This window comes from Hemitrygon akajei, chromosome 19 (assembly GCF_048418815.1).
Source record: "Hemitrygon akajei chromosome 19, sHemAka1.3, whole genome shotgun sequence".
NCBI lineage: Eukaryota > Metazoa > Chordata > Chondrichthyes > Myliobatiformes > Dasyatidae > Hemitrygon > Hemitrygon akajei.
The window spans coordinates 68,327,911-68,348,896 of NC_133142.1; the positions used below are offsets into that span (position 1 = coordinate 68,327,911).

The window sequence follows — 20,986 nt, forward strand, 5'->3', positions numbered from 1 at the left end:
CTTAGAGGGAAAATGTAACAAATTCCTTTCCAAAATGGTGGATCTCGAAAATCCCAGCAGACACTGCAATCTTAGAATTCTTGGATTACCAGAGACCACCAAACAGGGATCAACTGTGAAGTTTTTCGCCAAGTTTCTCTGTGAGATATTCGGGAAAGGTTTGCTTCCGAACCCGCCCGAGCTCGAACGGGCACACAGAGTTTACGTTCCCCCCGGAATTCTGGGCTCCCGCCCGCGACCAGTAATTTTGTGCTTCCATCAATACCAGGTAAAACACAGTCTGATTGTGGAGGCACGTCGCAGAGGTTCTTTTTCTTTCCAGGATACAACCATTCGCTTTGTGGAAGATTTTGCACCCCAGACCTTAAAGATGCGCGCTGAGTTTAAAGGCGCAATGAAAGTGCTTTTTGATCATGGTTTTAAACCCTCTCTTTGTACTCCTGCTGATCTACGAATCAAGCTTAATACTGGAAAATACAAGTGGTTTAAATCAGCAAAGGAAGCTGAAGCATTTGTGGCAAGTCTTCCGGCTATCCAGTCATCTTCGGAACCCGATCAGACCTCCTAAAACGGTGGATAAGTACTTCTCGTAGTAAAATTACTTTTTCTGGACTCAGACTTTAAGTGAATCATTCAGACATTATTCATTGAAACTCTAAGGGCTGTCGACAATCTCTCCCTGGATTTGGTGTGTGTGTAATCTATTTTATTCTTGTATAACTTTATCTACAGAGTTCTACAACTGACTCTAACTTGTTTTGGAGGTTTGAAGTCTTTAGTGAAGGCCTCCCTGTTTGTTGGTTCACAGTTTAATTGCTGATTTATTTTTCCTTTTTTTATATATTTTTTTCTTTCTTTTCTTCACCCTTTTTTCTAATCTCTGAATTTTTTTTTCTCTCCTCTCTGTAAATGGTTGATAAATACTCGTCTTGAATTTATAATTTTCCCTTTCTTCTCCTTTTTTTTTTTTACCTTTTTTTCCCCTTTCTCTTACTTTATTCTTCTATAATTTTTCACGGGTAGGTTAGTTTTGGTTTTCTCCCGATTTTCTCTGTATTAAGTTTTATATTTCTGCAGAAGGTGTTCTAATCTGTAGTTATGTTTTCTAGTGCGTAAACTAGTTACTATTTGCTATAGTATTTATACGGAACTGCTGTTAATGACACAGATCTGGAAGTTGTATTTGGGTTAATTTTTTTGGTAGAGCTAGCTACTTGTTTTGGTAGCCGTCTAGTTTTGGGTTGTGTGGGAGGGGTGGATTTTCCAGTTCCAACATCACTCACTGTAGTTATTGTTTCTCTTTATTGCTCAGGACACGTCTATGTTTTGATTTTACGAATCTATGTTTACATCTCTGCTCCCAGACTGCTATTGTACTGCTTGACTTTTTATATGCCTGCTGCCTTTTATGCATTAGTAATTGATAATGGCTAGTGCACTTAAAAGTTGTGAGCTGGAATGTAAAGGGATTGAATCACCCTGTTAAAAGGAGGAAGGTATTCTCACATAACAAACAACTCAAAGCTGACATTGCTTTCCTTCAAGAAACTCATATTTGGTGTGTTGATAACTCCCGGCTTCTGTCAAAGTGGGCGGGCCAGCATTTTCATTCATCCTTTGCCGCTAAAGCTAGGGGAGTCTCCATTCTTATTAACTCAAATATTCCTATTGAACTCCATAATAAAACTTCTGATACAAATGGCCGTTTTATTATTGTTTCTGGTAAACTATATAACACTAAAGTTGCACTAGCAAACCTGTATGCCCCCAACTTTGATGATGTTAACTTTTTTGGAACGTTTTTTTCCTCACTACCAGACTTAAACTCATACTCTCTTATACTGGGTGGTGACTTCAACTGTTGGTTGGATCCTAATCTGGATCGATCGTCCTCTGTTACCAGATCACCTACTAAATCTGCCTTAGCTATCCAATCGTTTCTCTCTAATTTTGGTATCTCTGATATATGGCGTTTCCTTCATCCTACCAAGAGAGATTATTCTTTTTTCTCACATGTTCACCATACCTTCACTAGAATTGACTATTTCTTACTCGATAACCAACTTATCCCATTTGCCCACTCTTGTGACTATCAGAGTATACTGATTTCTGACCATGCCCCAATTACTCTCTCTCTGAACTTTCCTGGTCTCCCTCAGAGGAATAAACACTGGCGGTTTGATTCAACTTTATTATCGGATGATGATTTTTAAAAATTCATTAAGGATCAGATAACCTTTTATTTTAACACTAATACATCACCCGAAGTGCCATCCCAGATTGTCTGGGATGCCATGAAAGCATATCCGAGGGGTCAAATAATCTCTTACACAGCAAATCTCAACAGAAGATCCCGTGCAGATTGACTAGATCTCATTAACCAGATTAAAGAATATATGCCCAAACTTAGAACCCTGAATTATACAAGAAGCGCGTTGAACTCCAAACTAAATTTAACCTTCTGTCCACTCAACCTATCGAACGCAAACTTCTCGAAAGCAAGAATCGCTTTTACATTCATGGGGATAAGTCTGGTAAACTCCTAGCCAATCAGCTGAGGCGTTCCAAAGTCAAACAACATATTACAAAGATCCGGAAGGAGAACGGTGACTTTACATAGGATCATTTAGAAATTAATGACGCATTTAAAAATTTCTATTCTCGGCTTTATTCCTCTGAAGCTCTGAATGACAATATCTCTGTTGATCAATTATTACAGAATCTGAATATCCCCTCACTTTCATCTGATTTCAAAGCCAAACTCAATGCGCCTATATCATCAGAAGAAATATCTTTTGCAATTTCTGCACTGTCCTCAGGGAAATCTCCTAGACCTGATGGGTTCCCTGTAGAATTTTATAAATCATTCTCTTCACTTCTTTCTCCTCAGTTACTTTCAGTATTATCTGACTCGTTTAATTACGGCAAATTGCCATCCTCTTTCAATGAGGCATCTATTATTCTTCTTTTAAAAAAGGGCAAAGACCCAACAGAGTGTTCCTCGTATAGGCCGATCTCTCTGCTCAATGTTGATGTAAAGATTTTAGCTAAAGTTTTGGCTCATAGACTAGAAACCGTTATTCCCTCCATTATCTCTGATGACCAAACAGGCTTTATTAAAAACCGTCTCCCTTTTTTTAACATCCGGCGTTTATTCAATATCTTATACTCACCTCCAACTGGGATTCCTGAATGTGTTATTTCCCTCAATGCGGAGAAAGCATTTGACCGTATAGAGTGGAACTACCTTTTTGCAGTCTTAGAAAAATTTGACCTCGGCCAAAGTTTCATCTCCTGGATCCAACTGCTGTACCTGTGTCCTACTGCTTCTGTTTTAACTAATTTTCAGAAATCCCAAGTATTTAATCTCAAACGTGGCACCCGTCAGGGATGGCCCTTAAGTCCCTTTCTCTTTGAATTGGCTATAGAACCTCTGGCGATAGCATTTCGAAACTGTCCTGAATTGACCAGGATTTGGAGAGGGGGTGTTCAGCATAAAGTTTCTCTCTATGCTGATGACTTATTACTCTTTCTCTCAAATCCGTCTACATCCTTACCTCTAATGTTTTCACTTCTTGACCAGTTTAGCCAGATCTCTGGCTATAAACTTAATTTACATAAGAGTGAACTTTTTCCAATTAATAAAGAAGCACAAGAACTAACATTTCGTGATCTCCCTTTTAAAGTAGTCCATAATCAATTTACTTATCTTGGAATTACAGTCACAAGGAAGTTTAAAGATCTCTTTCGCGAAAACTTTGCCAATCTTTCATATGCTATAAAACAGAATCTGGTACAATGGTCACCTCTATCTATGTCTTTGGTAGGTCGTATTAATGTTGTTAAAATGTATGTTCTCCCCAAATTTTTATACTTATTTCAATCTATCCCAATTTTTATTCCTAAATCTTTTTTTGATTCCTTAGACTCTATTACTTTGTCATATTTCTGGCAGAATAAGTGTTCTAGAATTAATAAAATACATCTCCAAAAGTCTAAAAAAGAGGGTGGCATGGCTTTATCTAACTTTCGCTTATATTATTGGGCAGCTAATATACGTTGTGCTACCTTTTGGTCTTTCTTCCACGGCCAACCTGAGTGCCCTAACTGGGTGGCAATGGAGTTGAGCTCCACTAAAGAATTATCTATCTCTGCACTTCTTGGCTCTGCATTCCCTAGTAGTCTGCCCAGATCAATAGCTAATCCTCTCGTTAGACACACTTTGCGTATATGGGCTCAGTTCAGGAAATGCTATGGCTTCCAGGGGTTCTCCGTTTCCAGCCCTGTTGCACATAATCACCTTTTTTTACCTACTACGGACGATTCAGCATTCCATGTTTGGTATAGGAAGGGCATTAGACATTTTGAAGATCTTTTCATTGATAATCGCTTCGCCTCTTTTCAGCAGCTCTCTGTTAAGTTCAATCTGCCTAACGCTCATTTTTTCAGATATCTCCAAATCCGACACTTTATTGCTCCTTTAATTCCTAACTTTCCTGAAATGCCTGCGAAAAATGCTATGGACCTATTTCTTTCCATCAATCCACTAGGTAAAGGTTTAATTTCAATTATCCGAGATAAACTAGCAGCCTTACGACGGGCCCCTGTGGATAAAATTAAAATGGCCTGGGAGCAGGATTTAAATATCTCCTTATCCGAGGAGAGCTGGGACTCAGTTCTCAAATCGGTTAACTCAACCTCTCTTTGTGCTCGCCATTGCCTTTTACAGTTTAAGATTGTTCATAGAGCCCATATGTCTAAATCTAAACTATCTCGATTCTACCCTAGCATTAGTCCGCTCTGTGATAAATGCAAGAGGGGCGTGGCCTCTCTCATCCATATGTACTGGTTCTGTCCTAGTTTGGAGAAATTCTGAAAAGATGTCCACTACGTTATTGTGTATTCTGAATCAGCGCCTAGAACCAAACCCCTTAATTGCTCTGTTCGGTTTTTGGGGCGACAGATTTATGTCTGGGTCCGACCAAATGCCGAATATTATCCTTTGCCTCTCTCCTGGCTAGACGCTTGATCCTCCTTAGATGGAGAGATGTTGCCCCGCCCACTCATGCGCAATGGCTTAACGACATTATGGCCTGCTTGGACCTCGAAAAAATTCATTATTCAGTTCTGAATTCGGATCTAAAGTTCCATAAGGTCTGGGGACCTTTTATCGAGTACTTTCATAACCTTCCTCTTGACTAGGGGTTTTGGTTTTTTTTCTTTTTCTTTTCGGTCCCTTGCTTTCAGCTCCCTTTTTTTTCTGGTAGTAGGCATTATTATCCTCTGTTGCTAAGTGTATTCACAGTCTGGGAGTTTGACTGTTCTGACTTATACTCTCTATATTGTGTTGCGGTTGGTCTGGAGTTGTTGTTTTTTCTTGTGTTGTGGGGCTTGGAGAGGATACTAAGCTTACTTGTCTTTAATTTAGGTGCTTTTTTGTTAATTCTCTTCCTTTGTAGCATATTGCTATTGTATGCTGAATTTTGCACTGTATTAATGTTCCTCATTGGGATTTGGGGTTTTTAATTTGTAAAATGTTTTGAAAAACTAATTTAAAAAAATGTAGTATGTGCAGTGTGCTGTTGGTAATGTGTTTTGCACTGTGGCCCTGGAACAACGCTGTTTCATTTCACTGTATTCATGCAAAGTTGACTATTAATCTACATACTACTAAAACTCTCATGCTCTCTCTGTCTGTCTGTGACCTCCAATTAGCACAAACATTACAGCGGTACTTTTTTTGGCTAAATCGACTTAAAATGCGCTAACTTACAGAATGCAGGCAAAGTTCAGGGTTATATATAAAATTGAGCAATTAATAAAATTGCTCATTTGCAAAAATCAACAGGCTGCCTGAGAGCCGATCCGCCATCATGGAAATCGGGATGCAACATCATGACGCATGCGCACGGCCAGTCTCGGCAGCGACACCAACCGGAGCAAATGGGCAGGGAAGGGCAGCTCTGCTTTGAGCGATCACATACTGCTGATCACCATCAGCAGGTGCAGGAATGGGACAGATCTAACTGCCACCCATCAGTAATAGTTCATTAAATCTTATTGTAATGCCATACTTGTCTTTCAATATTCTTATTAGTTTCGGCATAAAGGAATACAGAGTACAAGAAGATATATATTACAAATCAAAACAAAGTACCAAATGCATTGTATTAAAATAGTTACAATCACAAAACCCTGTATTCATAAAAATTAAATTAAATTGTAATACTGAAATATTGTTATACAGAAAAAAAATCTAAACTCACTACCAAAGTCAGAGCTGTTAGGAAAAGTAAGAAAAAGGGGGGTGGAAAAAACCCTTATATTGTGGCGACCCACTTTCTGTGCAGGCGAACCGGCTCACAAATAGCCAGCGCGCGGGGGGAGACTTTAGTAATGTACCTCCGACGTTATTTCCGCCCGGAGAGGGCAGGCGCTAGGGATTTAAATGCCAGCACCGCGAAGTTTGAATAAACTAGTCTCGAAACGACTTACCGACTGCGTGTCGTTATTTCAGCGCTGTGTGTAGCACATCGCTACATTGGTGACCCCGACAGTCCAAACGGGATTTGGACCAAAGATGACCGACTCTTCATCTGTTCACGCAGTTTCGCTAAAACTGCCGATTTTCTGAACGCTGCGACCACGCATGTGGTTTAGCCAAGCAGAAGTCCAGTTCCAGATTCGGCAGATCTCATCTGATTCCACGCGTTACTACCACGTGGTGAGTGCCCTTGACCAGCAGACGGCCGCCCAGGTTGCGGATTTCATACATTCGCCCCCGGAAGGCAAATATGAAGCATTCAAGGCGCTGCTCATTGGGACCTTTGGCCTCTCACGGCGTGAGCGGGTGCCCGCCTGCTTCACCTGGACGATTTGGGAGACAGACTGCCGTCATTGCCAGCATTGATGAACAAGATGCTGTCCCTGGCTGATGGACACAAGCCCTGCCTCATGTTCGAGCAAGCGTTCCTGGAGCAACTGCCTGGGGACATACATCTGCTGCTGGCCGACGCAGATTTCAGCGACCCCTGGAAGGTGGCAGCCCGGGCAGACGTGCTGTGGAAAGCCAAGAGGGAGAGCATGGCATCCGTCGGTCAGATTACCAGACCAGGCCCGGCAGGGGGGCGCACACAAAACAGAGGCGGGAGTGAGGAGGCCAGTGAACAGTGGTGTTTCTACCACCAGTGGTGGGGCACAAAAGCCCGCCGTTGTTGCCCGCCCTGCAAGGGCCAGGGCCAGCTGCCGCTAATGACTATGGCGGCTGGCCACCAGGACAGCCTCTTGTACGTCTGGGACGCCGCTTCTTGGTCGACACCAGAGCGGAGATCAGCGTCTTGCCCCCGACGGGGTACGACACCCGCAACAGGAAGCCAGGACCCACCCTGAGGGCCGCAAACAGCAGCACGATACGGACCTACGGCACCCGCACAGTGCAGCTGCAGTTCGGTGCCAGCCGGTTCACGTGGGACTTCACACTGGCCGCGGTGGCCCAACCATTCCTGGGGGCGGACTTCTTGCGAGCTCACAGCCTGCTGGTCGACTTGCAAGGGAAAAGACTGGTACATGCCAAGACTTTCCAGATGTTCTCCCTGGGTGAAGCCAAGTTGCCGGCCCCACACCTGGACTCCATCACGCTGTCGGACAACGAATTCACCAGAATCCTGGCGGACTTCCCATCGATTCTGGCACCGCAGTTCACGGCAGCCATGCCTAGACACGGGGTAGAGCACCACATTCCGACCCAGGGACCACCCCTCCACGCCCGCGCACGAAGGCTCCCCCCGGAAAATCTCCGCCTGGCGAAGGAGGAATTCAAGAGGATGGGGATCATACAGCGGTCCGACAGCCCATGGGCTTCCCCCTGCACATGGTGCCCAAAGCAACAGGAGGCTGGAGACCATGCGGCGACTACCGCAGGCTGAACTAGGCGACAACACCGGACCGCTACCCTGTGCCGCACATTCAGGACTTTGCAGCAAACCTGCACGGCGCATGGATCTTCTCTAATGTAGACCTGGTCCGGGGATACCATCAAATCCCGATGCATCCGGACGACGTCCCCAAAACGGCACTCATCACCCCTTTCGGCCTTTTCGAGTTCCTCCGCATGCCGTTCGGCCTAAAGAATGCCGCACAGACGTTTCAGCGGTTAATGGACGCGATGGGACGCGACCTGGACTTCGCTTTCATCTATTTGGACGACATCCTCATAGCCTGCAGCAGTCGTCAGGAGCATCTGTCCCACCTCCGTCAACTCTACACCCGACTGAATGAATACGGCCTCACAATCAACCCGGCCAAGTGCCAGTTCGGTCTCGATACCATCGACTTCCTGGGCCACAGGATTACCAAAGACGGGGCAACACCTCTGCCCGCCAAGGTAGACGCGATCCGCCACTTTGCCCGGCCCAACACGGTCAAAGGCTTGCAGGAGTTCATTGGTATGGTGAACTTCTACCACCGTTTCCTCCCCTCAGCAGCCCGTATCATGCACCCTTTGTACACCCTGATGTCGGGTAAAGGCAAGGACATTACTTGGGACGAGGAGTCTGGGGCAGCATTCGTTAAAGCCAAGGAAGCCTTGGCAGATGCTGTGATGCTGGTGCACCCCAGAACGGACGTTCCGACCGCCCTCACGGTGGACGCATCCGACACAGCAGTCGGTGGGGTGCTGGAGCAGCTCATCGAGGGGCGTTGGCAACCCCTGGCGTTCTTCAGCAAGCACCTACGACCACCCGAACTCAAGTACAGTGCTTTCGACCGGGAGCTGTTGGCGCTATACCTGGCGATCCAGCATTTCAGGTACTTCTCAGAAGGCAGGCTGTTCGCCGCGTTCACGGACCACAAACCGTTGGCCTTCGCGTTCACGAAGGTGTCCGATCCCTGGTCGGCTCACCAGCAGCGACATCTGTCCTACATTTCGGAGTACACGACGGACATCCAGCATGTCTCGGGTAAGGACAACGTCGTGGCGGACACACTCTCCAGACCAGCTGTCCAGGCCCTGTCCCTGGGGGTGGACTATGCAGCACTGGTGGAGGTGCAGCAGGCAGACGACGAGATGCCCAGCTACAGGACCGCAGTCTCGGGTTTGCAGCTGCAGGACTTTCTCGTAGGCCCAGGTGATAGGACCCTCCTGTGCGACGTGGCTACCGGCCAACCTCGCCCCATCGTCCCGGCAGCCTGAAGGCGGCGGGTTTTCGACTCCATACACGGTTTGGCGCACCCATCTATCAGGACAACCGTCCGGCTGGTCTCCAGCAAGTTCGCGTGGCACGGACTTCGCAAGCAGGCCAGTGAATGGGCCAGAACATGCGCGCAGTGCCAAACAGCCAAGGTGCAGCGGCACACTAAAACCCCGCCGCAGCAGTTCGAACCCACCCACCGGAGGTTCGACCACATTCATGTGGATATCGTGGGCCCCCTACCTGTGTCCCGAGGAGCACGGTACCTCCTAACAATGGTAGACCGGTTCACGAGGTGGCCAGAGGCGGTCCTGCTCACCAACACATCTGCCGATTTCTGCGCCTGAACACTGATCGCAACCTGGGTAGCACGCTTCGGGGTACCGGCCCACATTACCTCCGACAGAGGCGCCCAGTTCACCTCCAGCCTGTGGTCGGCTGTGGCCAGCCTGTTGGGAACGCAGCTGCACCACACAACTACCTGCCACCCACAGTCGCAGAGGCAGACCTCCCAAAGAGAGGGTGATCCAGACTGTGGACATTGGGGGGTGTATCGCCGGTTCTGGGGGGGGGGGGGTTATGTGGCGACCCACTTTCTGCGCAGGCGAACCGGCTCACAAATAGACAGCGCGCGGGGGGAGACTTTAGTAATGTACCTCCAACGTCATTTCTGCCCGGAGAGGGCGGGCGCTAGGGATTTAAATGCCAGCACTGCGAAGTTCGAATAAACTAGTCTCAAAACGACTTACCGACTGTGTGTCATTATTTCAGCGCTGTGTGTAGCATTTCGCTACAATAAAATACATTACCCACCATCTGTACTTTTACAACAAATCAAAGGTTTTGAAAATAACTCAAAAATGGTCCCCACAATGTATAAAAGTCTTGACTATATTCAAAAACTGAACATCAGATCTTCCCTAAACTTAAGCATGGCAAAACATCCTGTAACTCGTAATGATGTACTTCGAGACACCCATAAAACCCTTTGCTGCAGTCAAAAGACAGTGGTGACTATATCACGTCCATTTAGGAGAGCACCAACCATACCATCAAGAATAATCAGCTTCCTTTGGTGTTACTACTTCGTATCTTCTATCCAGCATTAGGGTAAAAAAAATGGTCAGCCTAATTATGCCATGTGGAAAGAGAAGGGGGACGCCAAATGTCGTCGGGAAGCAGCAAGGAGAGGGAGAGAACAAGAATCGGATGAGGCCAGGGCTGCACGACTCCAGGATCAAAGATTCAGGACAAAAAAAGATGAGAGAGGAAGAGACAAAGGAGCTGAGAAATGCACGTCTCCAGGATCAGAGACAAAGAACAAACAGCAGAAGAGATGAAGAGACTGCGCATGAAAGGACTGTATGTCTCCAGAATGACAACGAGAGGGTGGCAGATCAACCAGAAATTTTGCCATCAGAAGTGTCCTTCGTTAAACAAGGAGGAGCTATATTTGTCTTGCTACGTGTCTTTCTTCTTTAATAAACTGGTTTTTCTTCTTCAATTTCCAAAGCAAAGCAATGCCAGTAGCATTCAGGAAAATTTAATGTTCATTCTGGTCACATCAGACTGCACTACCTTTCTCTCAAAGGGTGCCCCAACGGGTCACCCCATTGTCTAGTTGAACTTAAAACTTCTGAATGATTTGAGATGTCCTTTTTTTTCCAAAGAATTTTCACAGCTACCTGGACTATACCCCGTCCTACCCTATTATTTGTAAAAATGCCATTCCCTTCTCTCAATTCCTCCATTTCCGTCACATCTGCTCTCAGGACGAAGCTTTTCATTCCAGAACGAAGGAGATGTCCTCCTTTTTCAAAGATTGGGGCTTCCCTTCCCCCACTATCAACACTGCCCTCAACTGCATCTCTTCTATTTCACGCATGTTTGCTCTTATCCTGTCCTCCTGCCACTCCATCAGCCTCCACGTCCAGCACATATTCTCCAAAACTTCCGCCACCTCCAACGGAATTCCACCAACAAGCACATCTTCCTCCCCTCCCCACCATTTTCTGCTTTCCACTGGGATAGTTCCCCACCCGACTCCCTTTCATACCACTTATCTTCAATAATCAAAATGATCAGACAAAAAATTATACACACCTGATTCGGAGACTGGATTTAGTAGGCTCTAAATTATGCTCAAGTTCAGCTCTCTTCTGATTAAATATCTTCTTAATTGTATTTGCATCCTACAGGCATAGAAAACATATTTTACCAACAATTTTAATCGAATTTTATTATGCTAGTACCCAAGCTGTGAACCTAAATACCCATACAGCTTTGAATTAACAACAGACCCTATCAGAATCATGTATGCAAAGATCTATTATTTCAGCTGTGCAATTAATTAACTCACTTTATTTTAGTCAAATAATGCTTGGTTAGCATGAAAGATTGGCAGTACATTGTTATGATTGAAAACATATTTTACCTTGAAGATAGGTGACCCTGGCTCATTGTAGGTTTTAGCATTTCGAACTAGAAGCTCAATATCTCTAGCCATTGCATTAACACTCTTGTAAGCAGCATTCTGTGAGAAGAAATTGATCCATTCAAATTCAAAAATATTAATAATAACAGTAATCCAAAACATTTGTTTTAAAAATAAGCGAATTAAAAATACATATATTAACAAAGAACAATGATTTCTCACATTATAAAAGTTCATGATTCTGGATACACTATTGAGAACTATGGGAACTGAAGAAAGAGTTCAGATCAGCATGATCATAATAAATGTCAGTGCAGAATTGGAGGGTTTGATGACCTACTCCTCCTGCTCCTATTCTCCTGTGTTCTTGTGAGGGGGGGGGGGGGGGAAACAGCAAATTATAAAATAGTCAAACCTGAATCCTCTGTGCGATCATCTTCAGGTCTACTGGCTCCTTAATAATTTCATAGTAGTCAGGATATTGCTGCAAATCCAAAAAAAATCATCCAATTATCAAAGGACTTGCCTTTACTGCAAAACATTCAAATTATATTTTATCTAGAGATCTAACATTCTCTAAGGTTGTCTGCAGAATTAACAGTGGAAAAAGCCTGGAACAGAATTTGCTATCTGTGAAACATGGAAGTAATTTTAAGTGTTATTAGTCTCTGATGTTCACAAACTTCTGAAAACAAATTAAATAAGTACATGTAAAACATTAAATCAAAGCAAAAATAATTCTACAAAAATATTCTCCTCTTTGCTCCAGTAGTGAAAAGATAACTTGTATGGAACCTTTAATTTTGTTTTATTTTAATTTTATGGAAACTATACACACAACTTCTATGAAATATTTGTAACCAGACTGGTCGGCACACTTTTTCCTCTTTTTGCTCAACCTTATAATGTTCAGCATACAGTTTAAAATAAAAATCATCTACCAATATTTCCACAGAATCAGATCTTTTGCTTAATCGGTAGCAGGTACTCTTTTACCTTATAACTGGTTAGAAATTCAGAACTCCTGAGCAAAGATGGAAGCTGCAAAAATTCTACTCAGCTGATCAACACTCTCAGAACAAGAGGGCTCCTCTGCTCAACTTCATGCAGCCTAGAAAACTTATAGAGATTTACCACCAATAACCTGGTAAGACTGTCTGCTATCTCTACACCTGATTAACCCAACCCTGTGTCATACTAGAAAAAAAGTTTATCCTTTGATGGAGTTACTCAATTTCATTAACAGGCCACTTCTGTCATTCTCTTGCTGTATAAGATGACACAAGAAATTGATTAATTTAATCAAGAAGATTTCAGTTGAGAAGCCAAAAGTTTTCATTGTATCTGTCAGCATCTATTCTCTTGTGTGATGCATTTCCACCACTTCCTTCCTATAGTTTTTCGTTTATGAATAGATTTACTCACCACTCTAGAAGGTAACTTTTGAAAAAGCTCACTGACAAGATGTCCTGATGGGTCAACATAAGTGGCTACAGCTTCAAATAGATGTTCCAGCTGTTCCTTTAGATTATTATAATGTGCTGCACCCTATAGTGTAATGAGAATAAATCTGTGATCATCAATCTTTTTATTCCTTCAATTTTAGACATTTTATAACAAGTTCTATCTGCATTCTTTCAAGAATGCAAAATAAAGTCCTTTAAGCTTTGATTTGACATTTTATTTAAAGGAATGCTTTGTATAAATGTACCAATAGTTGGTATCATCACAAAATCAACTGGACACATGTTGAGAAGGCAAACCCAAAGACTGGATGCGTTGCTAAATCTAGATTTCTAATATTGGACACATTACAATTGTAAATGTATAACTTAATCACTTGGGAGTCCTAATGCAGTATTTGTGAAAGGTTAACTTGCAGGTTGAGTTGGTGGTAGGGAAGGCAAATCCATGTCAGCATTCATCTTGAGAAGACTAGAATATCAAAGCAAGGATAGAACAATACAGCACAGAACAGGCCCTTTGGCCCACAATGTAGTGCCGACCCTTAAACCCTGCCTCCCATATAACCCCCCCCCACCTTAAATTCCTCCATATACCTGTCTAGTAGTCTCTTAAATGTATTCCTGAGGCCTCACTTGAAGTAATGTGAGCAGTTCTGGGCCCCTTATCTAAAAAAGGATTTGCTGGCAATAGAGAGACTCCACAGGAAGCTCACGAAAATAGTTCCAGGAAAGAAAGAGTTAATTCATGAGGAGCATTTGATGGCTCTGGGGCTGTACTTATTGGAGCTTAGAAGAATGAGGGAGGAATCTCATTGAAACTTACCAAATATTTAAAGGCCTAGATAGAGTGGATGTGGAGAGGGTGTTTCCTATAGTGGGTCAGTCTAGGACCAAAGGGCACGGCCTCAGAATAGGACTTCCCTTTAGAGGATTTTCTTTAGTCAGACGATGGTGAATCTGAGGAATTCATTGTGACAGATGGTCGTGTACTAAGGAAGTTAGTTGTTATTGGAGGTTAATCATCTCAGCCCAAAGATAACACTATGGGAGTGCATTAGTACAGTGTTCTTTGCCCAGCCATCTACAGCTGCTTCATCAATCCCTTATTTCTATCACAATGTCAGAAATGGGGATGTTAACTGATTATTACACATGGTCAAATCTATCTGCAAATACTCAACAATAAAACAGCTTAACACCTTCATGTAACAAGACCTGTACAATATTCCAGCATGGACTGGTAAATCACAGGCAATACTTGTGCTAAAATAGTAGCAAACAATGACCATCTCCAAAAAAAAGTATTAACCTACCCACACATTAAATTGCAATACCACTGTCAAATCATCCACATCCACCATCAATATCCTAGCCATCACCATTAACCAGCAACTCAAATGGATAAACAACATATTTTGTGGTTGAAAAAGCAGACCAGATATAAAGAATATGGTAGCCAGTGACTCACCTCCTGAAACTCCAGATTCTACCAACATCTATAAGGCAGATGTCAAGAGTGCAAAAGCAACTCTCCACCTGCCTGGATAAGTGCAATGCCACGTTCTATCAAGAAACTTGACACTATCTAGGACAAAACACCCCACTGACTGGAACCCCATTCACAACCATAATCACTGGCACAAAGTGATGCAACATGTACCATATTCAAAATGCTCTGCAGTTTTCCCAGGCTTCAATAGCATGATCTAAAGATATCACCAAGCAGGCACATGGGAACAGAATCAACTGCAGCTGTACTTCCATACTGCATGGCATCCTGATGTGGAAATAGAACACTCATCACTGCTGAATACCCTAATCATCAGTATTGTGGGAGTACTGCCAGCAGAAGGATTGCAGTAATTCAAAGAGACAACTCCTATGCGCAAGGCCAACGAGGAATGGATAACAAATGAGGAGTCCCAGGCATGCCCAGATCATAGAAAATGAGTAATTAAAAACTTACATCCTCTTCACCAGTTGTACCAGCATTATCTTGGCTATCATAGTCATCCTCGTCTTCCTCATGTTCATAATCTCCTCTTTGAACAAACTCATTTCTTGTTCTAGTATATAAATCCCACAATTTATTTGCTGCTTTGCACTCAGCAGAATCTTCCTGTAATTGATCAAAAGATCTGCTTCAAACACATAAACATTGCTTACGTAACAAGAAATTAATCTACCAGAAATATTTCAGAACTCAAGCTTCTGATCATCTAATGAAACAGAAGATATGATAATGGAAAGGGGTAGTCTGTACAAGTTTGACCTCTTATTTATTAATGTGAATCAGATTCACTTAAAATATTCAAACCACTTTTAAGAATAGTCAGCCATAACTTAAAACAATGGTTTTGCCACAAAGCAGCATACAATGGAAACAACATCGATTAGTTCTTGTATAATACCTTTGAAAAGATACATTTGTTGACTATCAAAAGTGGAGTCAACTTTCCAAAAATGTTCATTGAATCCTCATTTCCAAAGAGATAAGTTTTGAAGATATCAATGCTCACTTAACATTCACCTTGAGCTCATTACAAAATAGTCTTTTAGTTATTAGAACCATCTTTTTTAAATATTGAAAAATTTTACATGCAAGTATGGAATAAAATGTATTTCACAAGATAGATTTTTAAAGTTCTCTGAAGATGCTAGAAATGTTTTAGGAAATGTCAAAATGACAAATGCTCACTGATAACATAATATAAACAGAAAATGTACATTAAATTCCTGAAACTTTAAAAACATAAAAACATAGAAAACCTACAGCAGAATACGTGCCCTTTGACTCTATTGTACTCAATGTGCTAAACATGTACTTACTTCAGAAATTACCTAGTTACCCATAGCCCTCTATTTTTCTAAGTTCCATGTACCTATCCAGCTCCACCACAGTTAACAGCAACCCATTCCACCCACTCACCAGTTTCTGCATAAAAAACTTACCCCTGACATCCCCTCTGTACCTTCTTCCAAACACTTTAAAACTGTGCCCTCTCATGTTAGCCATTTCAGTCCTGGGGAAAACACCTCTGACTATCTGCATGATCAATGCCTCCAATCATCTTATACACCTCTATCAGGACACCTCTCATCTTCCGTTGCTCCAAGGAGAAAAGGCCAAGTTGACTCAACCTATTCTCGTAAGGTAAGCTCCCCAATCCAGGCAACATCCTTGTTAAGATGTAATAATAATAGGGTTGGGGTTGCTGTGGTAGGAGATATTAATTTGCCAAATATTGATTGGCATCACCCCAGAGTGAGGGGTTCAAATGAGGTGGAGTTTGTTAGGTGTGTTCAGGAAGGTTTCTTGACACATTATGTAGATAAGCCTACAAGAGGAGAGGCTGTACTTGATCTGGTATTGGGAAATGAACCTGGTCAGGGGTCAGGTCTCTCAGCGGGAGAGCATTTTGGAGATAGTGATCACAATTCTATCTCCTTTACCATAGCATTGGAGAGGGATAGGAACAGACAAGTTAGGGAAACGTTTAATTGGGGTAAGGGGAAATATAAGGCTATCAGGCAGGAACCTGGAAGCATAAATTGGGAACAGATGTTCTCAGGGAAACGTACGGAAGAAATGTTCAGGGGATACTTGCGTGGGGTTCTGCTTAGGTACGTTCCAATGAGACAGGGAAAGGATGGTAGGGCACAGGAACCGTGGCATACAAAGGCTGTTGTAAATCTAGTCAAGAAGAAAAGAAAAACTTACAAAAGGTTCAAAAAAAATAAGGTAATGATAGAGATCTAGAAGATTATAAGGTTAGCAGGAAGGAGCTTAAGATTGAAATTAGGAGAGTCAGAAGGGACCATGAGAAGGCCTTGGTGGACAGGATTAAGGAAAACCCCAAGGCATTCTACAAGTATGTGAAAAGCAAGAGGATAAGACTTGAGAGAATAGGACCAATCAAATGTGACAGTGGAAAAGTGTGTATGGAACTGGAGGAGATAGCAGAGGTACTTTACTTCAGTATTCACTATGTTAAAGGATCTTGGTGATTGTAGGTATGATTTGCAGTGGACTGAAAAGATTGAGCATGTAGATATTAACAAAGAGGATGTGCTGGAGCTTTTGAAAAGCATCGAGTTGGGTAAGTCACCGGGACCGGACGGGATGTACCCCAGGCTACTGTGGGAAGCGAGGGAGGAGATTGCTGAGTCTCTGGTGATGATCTTTGCATCATCAATGAGGACGGGAGAGGTTCTGGAGGATTGGAGGGTTGCAGATGTTGTTCCCTTATTCAAGAAAGGGAGCAGAGATAGCCAGGAAATTACAGACCAGTCTTACTTCAGTGGTTGTTAAGTTGATGGAGAAGATTCTGAGAGGCAGGATTTATGAACATTTGGAGAGGCATGATTAGGAATAGTCAGTATTGCTTTGTCAAAATCAGGTCGTGCCTTATGAGCCTGACTGAATTTTTTGAAGATGTGACTAAATACATTGATGAAGGTAGAGCCGTAAATGTAGTGCATATGGTTTTCAGTAAGGCATTTGATAAGGTACAAAGCCTTGCATTTGCAAGGCTTATTCAGAAAGTAAGGAGGCATGGGATCCAAGGGGACCTTACTTTGTGGATACAGAACTGGCTTGCCCACAGAAGGCAAAGAGTGGTTGTAGACGGGTCATATTCTGCATGGAGGTCAGTGACCAGTGGTATGTCTCAGGGATCTGTTCTGGGACCCCTTCTCTTCGTGATTTTTATAAATGACCTGGATGAGGAAGTGGAGGGATAGTTAGCAAATATGCTGATGACACAAAGGTTGGTGGTGTTGTGGATAATGTGGAGGGCTGTCAGAGGTTACGGTGGGACATCAATAGGATGCAAAATTGGGCCGAGAAGTGGCAGATGGAGTTCAACCCAGGTAAGTGTGAGGTGGTTCATTTTGGGAGGTCAAATATGGCAGAATATAGCACTAATGTTAAGACTCTAGGCAGTGTGAAGGATCAGAGGGATCTTGGGGTCCGAGTCCATAGGACACTATGCAGGTTGAGTCTGTGGTTAAGAAGGCATACAGTGCATTGGCCTTCATCAACCGTGGGACTGAGTTTAAGAGCCGAGAGGTAATGTTGCAGCTATATAGGACCCTGGTCAGACCCCACTTGGGAGTACTGTGCTCAATTCTGGTCGCCTCACTACAGGAAGGATGTGGAAACCATAGAAAGGGTGCAGAGATTTACAAGGATGTTGCCTGGATTGGGGAGCATGCCTTATGAGAATAGGTTGAGTGAACTTGGCCTTTTCTCCTTAGAGCAACGGAGGATGAGAGGTGACCTGATAAGAGGTGAAGAAGATAACGAGGGGCATTGATTGTGTGGATAGTGAGAGGCTTTTTCCCAGGGCTGAAATGGCTAGCACGAGAGGACATAGATTTAAGGTGCTTGGAAGTATGTACAGAGGGAGGTCTCAAGATGGCGCTCATGGAGTAAACCGCACTTAGGCTTTGCTCCAAAACTTTTACGTTTTTTAGCCTACAAACACCCCTTAAACTTATTCTAAAGGGGTTTAAATATACTGAATTCTTCTTTTTAAACTATTTGAATTATTCTCAACTTGCTGAAATGTCTAAAGCAAAAGAACCGAAACAGACGAAAGAATTGGTAACTTTAGAAGCAGTTGCGAAGATTGTGGAAGCTAAATTTGAAGAGATGGAGGAAAAATTATTCAAAAGGCTTTCGAAGTATGATGATCGTTTGAAATCACTCGAAGAAAAGTTTCTGGAACTTTCACTGGAATCACAAAAACAACAGGCAAGCATTTTGGCTCTTGAAGAAGCCGCTCGTAAGAAAGATCGTATGATTGAAAAGATACAAGAAGAGCAAACCTCGACTTCTCAACAGATGGATCGTTATAAAGTTAAAATTACGGATTTGGAAAATCGCTCTCGAAGGCAAAATCTCCGGTTAATTGGGATCCCGGAAGGATTTGAAAGCGGTGATCTTACCGTTTTCTTCTCTAAATTTCTAGTGGATGTCCTGGGCAAAGAGGTCCTGGATCCCCCCCCAATAATCGATCGAGCACATCGGGTAACAAGATTTTATGCAAGTTCAAGTTCGAAGCCGCGGCACATAATTTTGCGGATACACTACCCTCATATCAAAGATCGCTTGATCCGTGTGGCTCGTAAAAAAGGTCTGATAATCCATCAAAATTTCAAGTTTCGTATCTTGGAAGACTATAGCCCAGAAGTATTACGGGCTAGGCTGGCTTTCAGATCGGTTATGTCGAATTTCCACCAGAAAGGCTACAAGCAAGCGCTGTTATTCCCAGCACATCTGAGAGTCGCCCTGGATGATGGAACTGTTCGGCTGTTTAAATCGCCAGCGGATGCTCAAGGTTTCCTGGATCAATGACATTCTATTGGGCTGATCAGTGTAATTTAGCCTATAGATTTGGATCTATTATGGATTGATATATGGGTCCTTTTTTTTATATATGGCTTGCATATACTTTTTATATACGATTAAAGCTTTCTTTTTTTTTCCTGCTGGGTTTATGCTGATTTTATAGCTTTTCATATTATTAATCTATTTGCGTTGAAAATGACCGATTAGGGTCTCTCTTTTGTTTTTCTTTTTTTTAAAATAAAAAACGATATACGCTTTCTTTTATACTTTTAACATCTGAATATTAAGACTGAGTAAAAAAAAATGGCGTTTCTTCTTCCCGACTGACTCCAGTGTTTGGAGCGTCATAACTGTTTTGATGTATTTGAAAGTTTGAAACTTTTATTTATTGTTTTAATTCTTTTCTTTTAACTTTTTTGTTTATATACATTTATAACACTAATTTTATATCTTAACTTTTGTAGTATTAACCCTTTTTATAATGTGGGTTGTGTGTATTTTCTTAACTCTATTACGTTCGAGTTGCCGTCTTGAGACATGGGGGTAGTTTTAGTATTAGCTCGCTCGCTTGCCTTTTTTGGCTTTTTTCTTGGGGTTTCAAGGGTGGTGGGAGGGGGATTTTTCTTTCTTTTTTTGTTTTTTGCTTGCTTTTCGCTTAGTTTTATTTTTTGGGCGCATATGAAACTACAAAAATGGCTGCAGTGCTATGACTTCCGGTTTCCTTTTGAACTTACTTCCTTCTTCCGGGTTCATGAGTTCACTTTTCTTTCGAACTTATGTATTAACTGTAATATATACTGTCATGATGGTTAAGACTATTAATTTCGTTTCTTGGAATACTAATGGTTTAAATCATCCGATCAAACGGAAAAAAGTATTCAATGTATTCCATAGAATGAATGCTAATGTTATCTTTATACAAGAGACTCATGTAAGGAAGATGGATAGTCAGCGCTTGTTTAGGTTCTGGAAGGGCCAACAGTACCACTCAAATGTGCAAGCCAAAGTGAGAGGTGTGTCTATTTTCATAGACTCATCTACTGCTTTTATACATCATGAAACAATTTCAGATCCGCAGGGTAGATTTTTGCTTATTACTGGTTTACTTTGTAATCAAAAAGTTCTTCTAGTTAATGTTTATGCTCCAAATACTGATTGTCCTGAATTTTTTAAATGTTTATTTACATCCTTTCCCAATCTGAATCAATATAGATTGATAATGGGCGGGGATTTTAATTGTTGTTTAAACCCTGTGATGGATAGGTCCAAGCCCATTCAAATTTTGCCGAATAAATCGGCTTCTCTTATTAATTCCTTTATGATTGATTCAGCTATTTGTGAAATTTGGCGTTTTTTACACCCTAATGACAAAGAGTTTTCATACTTTTCCCATGTCTATCATAGTTATTCAAGAATTGATTACTTTTTCATTGATCAGCATTTACTTACAGATGTCATGGATTGTAAATATGACTCAATTACCATATCTGATCATGCACCTTTGAAGTTATCTATTAAGGTGACGGATTCATATATTAGTACG

At 42.3% G+C, this 20,986-nt stretch overlaps 1 protein-coding gene across 7 annotated transcripts in view; it reads right to left on the reverse strand.

Annotated features, from left to right (window-relative positions):
* The window catches only part of pbrm1 (polybromo 1), a 107,777-nt gene that overhangs the window by 69,088 nt on the left and 17,703 nt on the right, over positions 1–20,986 (reverse strand). For all 7 annotated transcript variants that reach the window (XM_073072706.1, XM_073072708.1, XM_073072705.1 and 4 more), the window contains 5 exons: positions 15,055–15,207; positions 13,048–13,170; positions 12,038–12,106; positions 11,623–11,721; positions 11,292–11,380 (listed from right to left, as the gene is read on the reverse strand). In XM_073072706.1, coding sequence (XP_072928807.1) covers positions 11,292–11,380; positions 11,623–11,721; positions 12,038–12,106; positions 13,048–13,170; positions 15,055–15,207 — 533 coding nt within the window. The remainder of the gene's footprint in view (positions 1–11,291; positions 11,381–11,622; positions 11,722–12,037; positions 12,107–13,047; positions 13,171–15,054; positions 15,208–20,986) is intronic.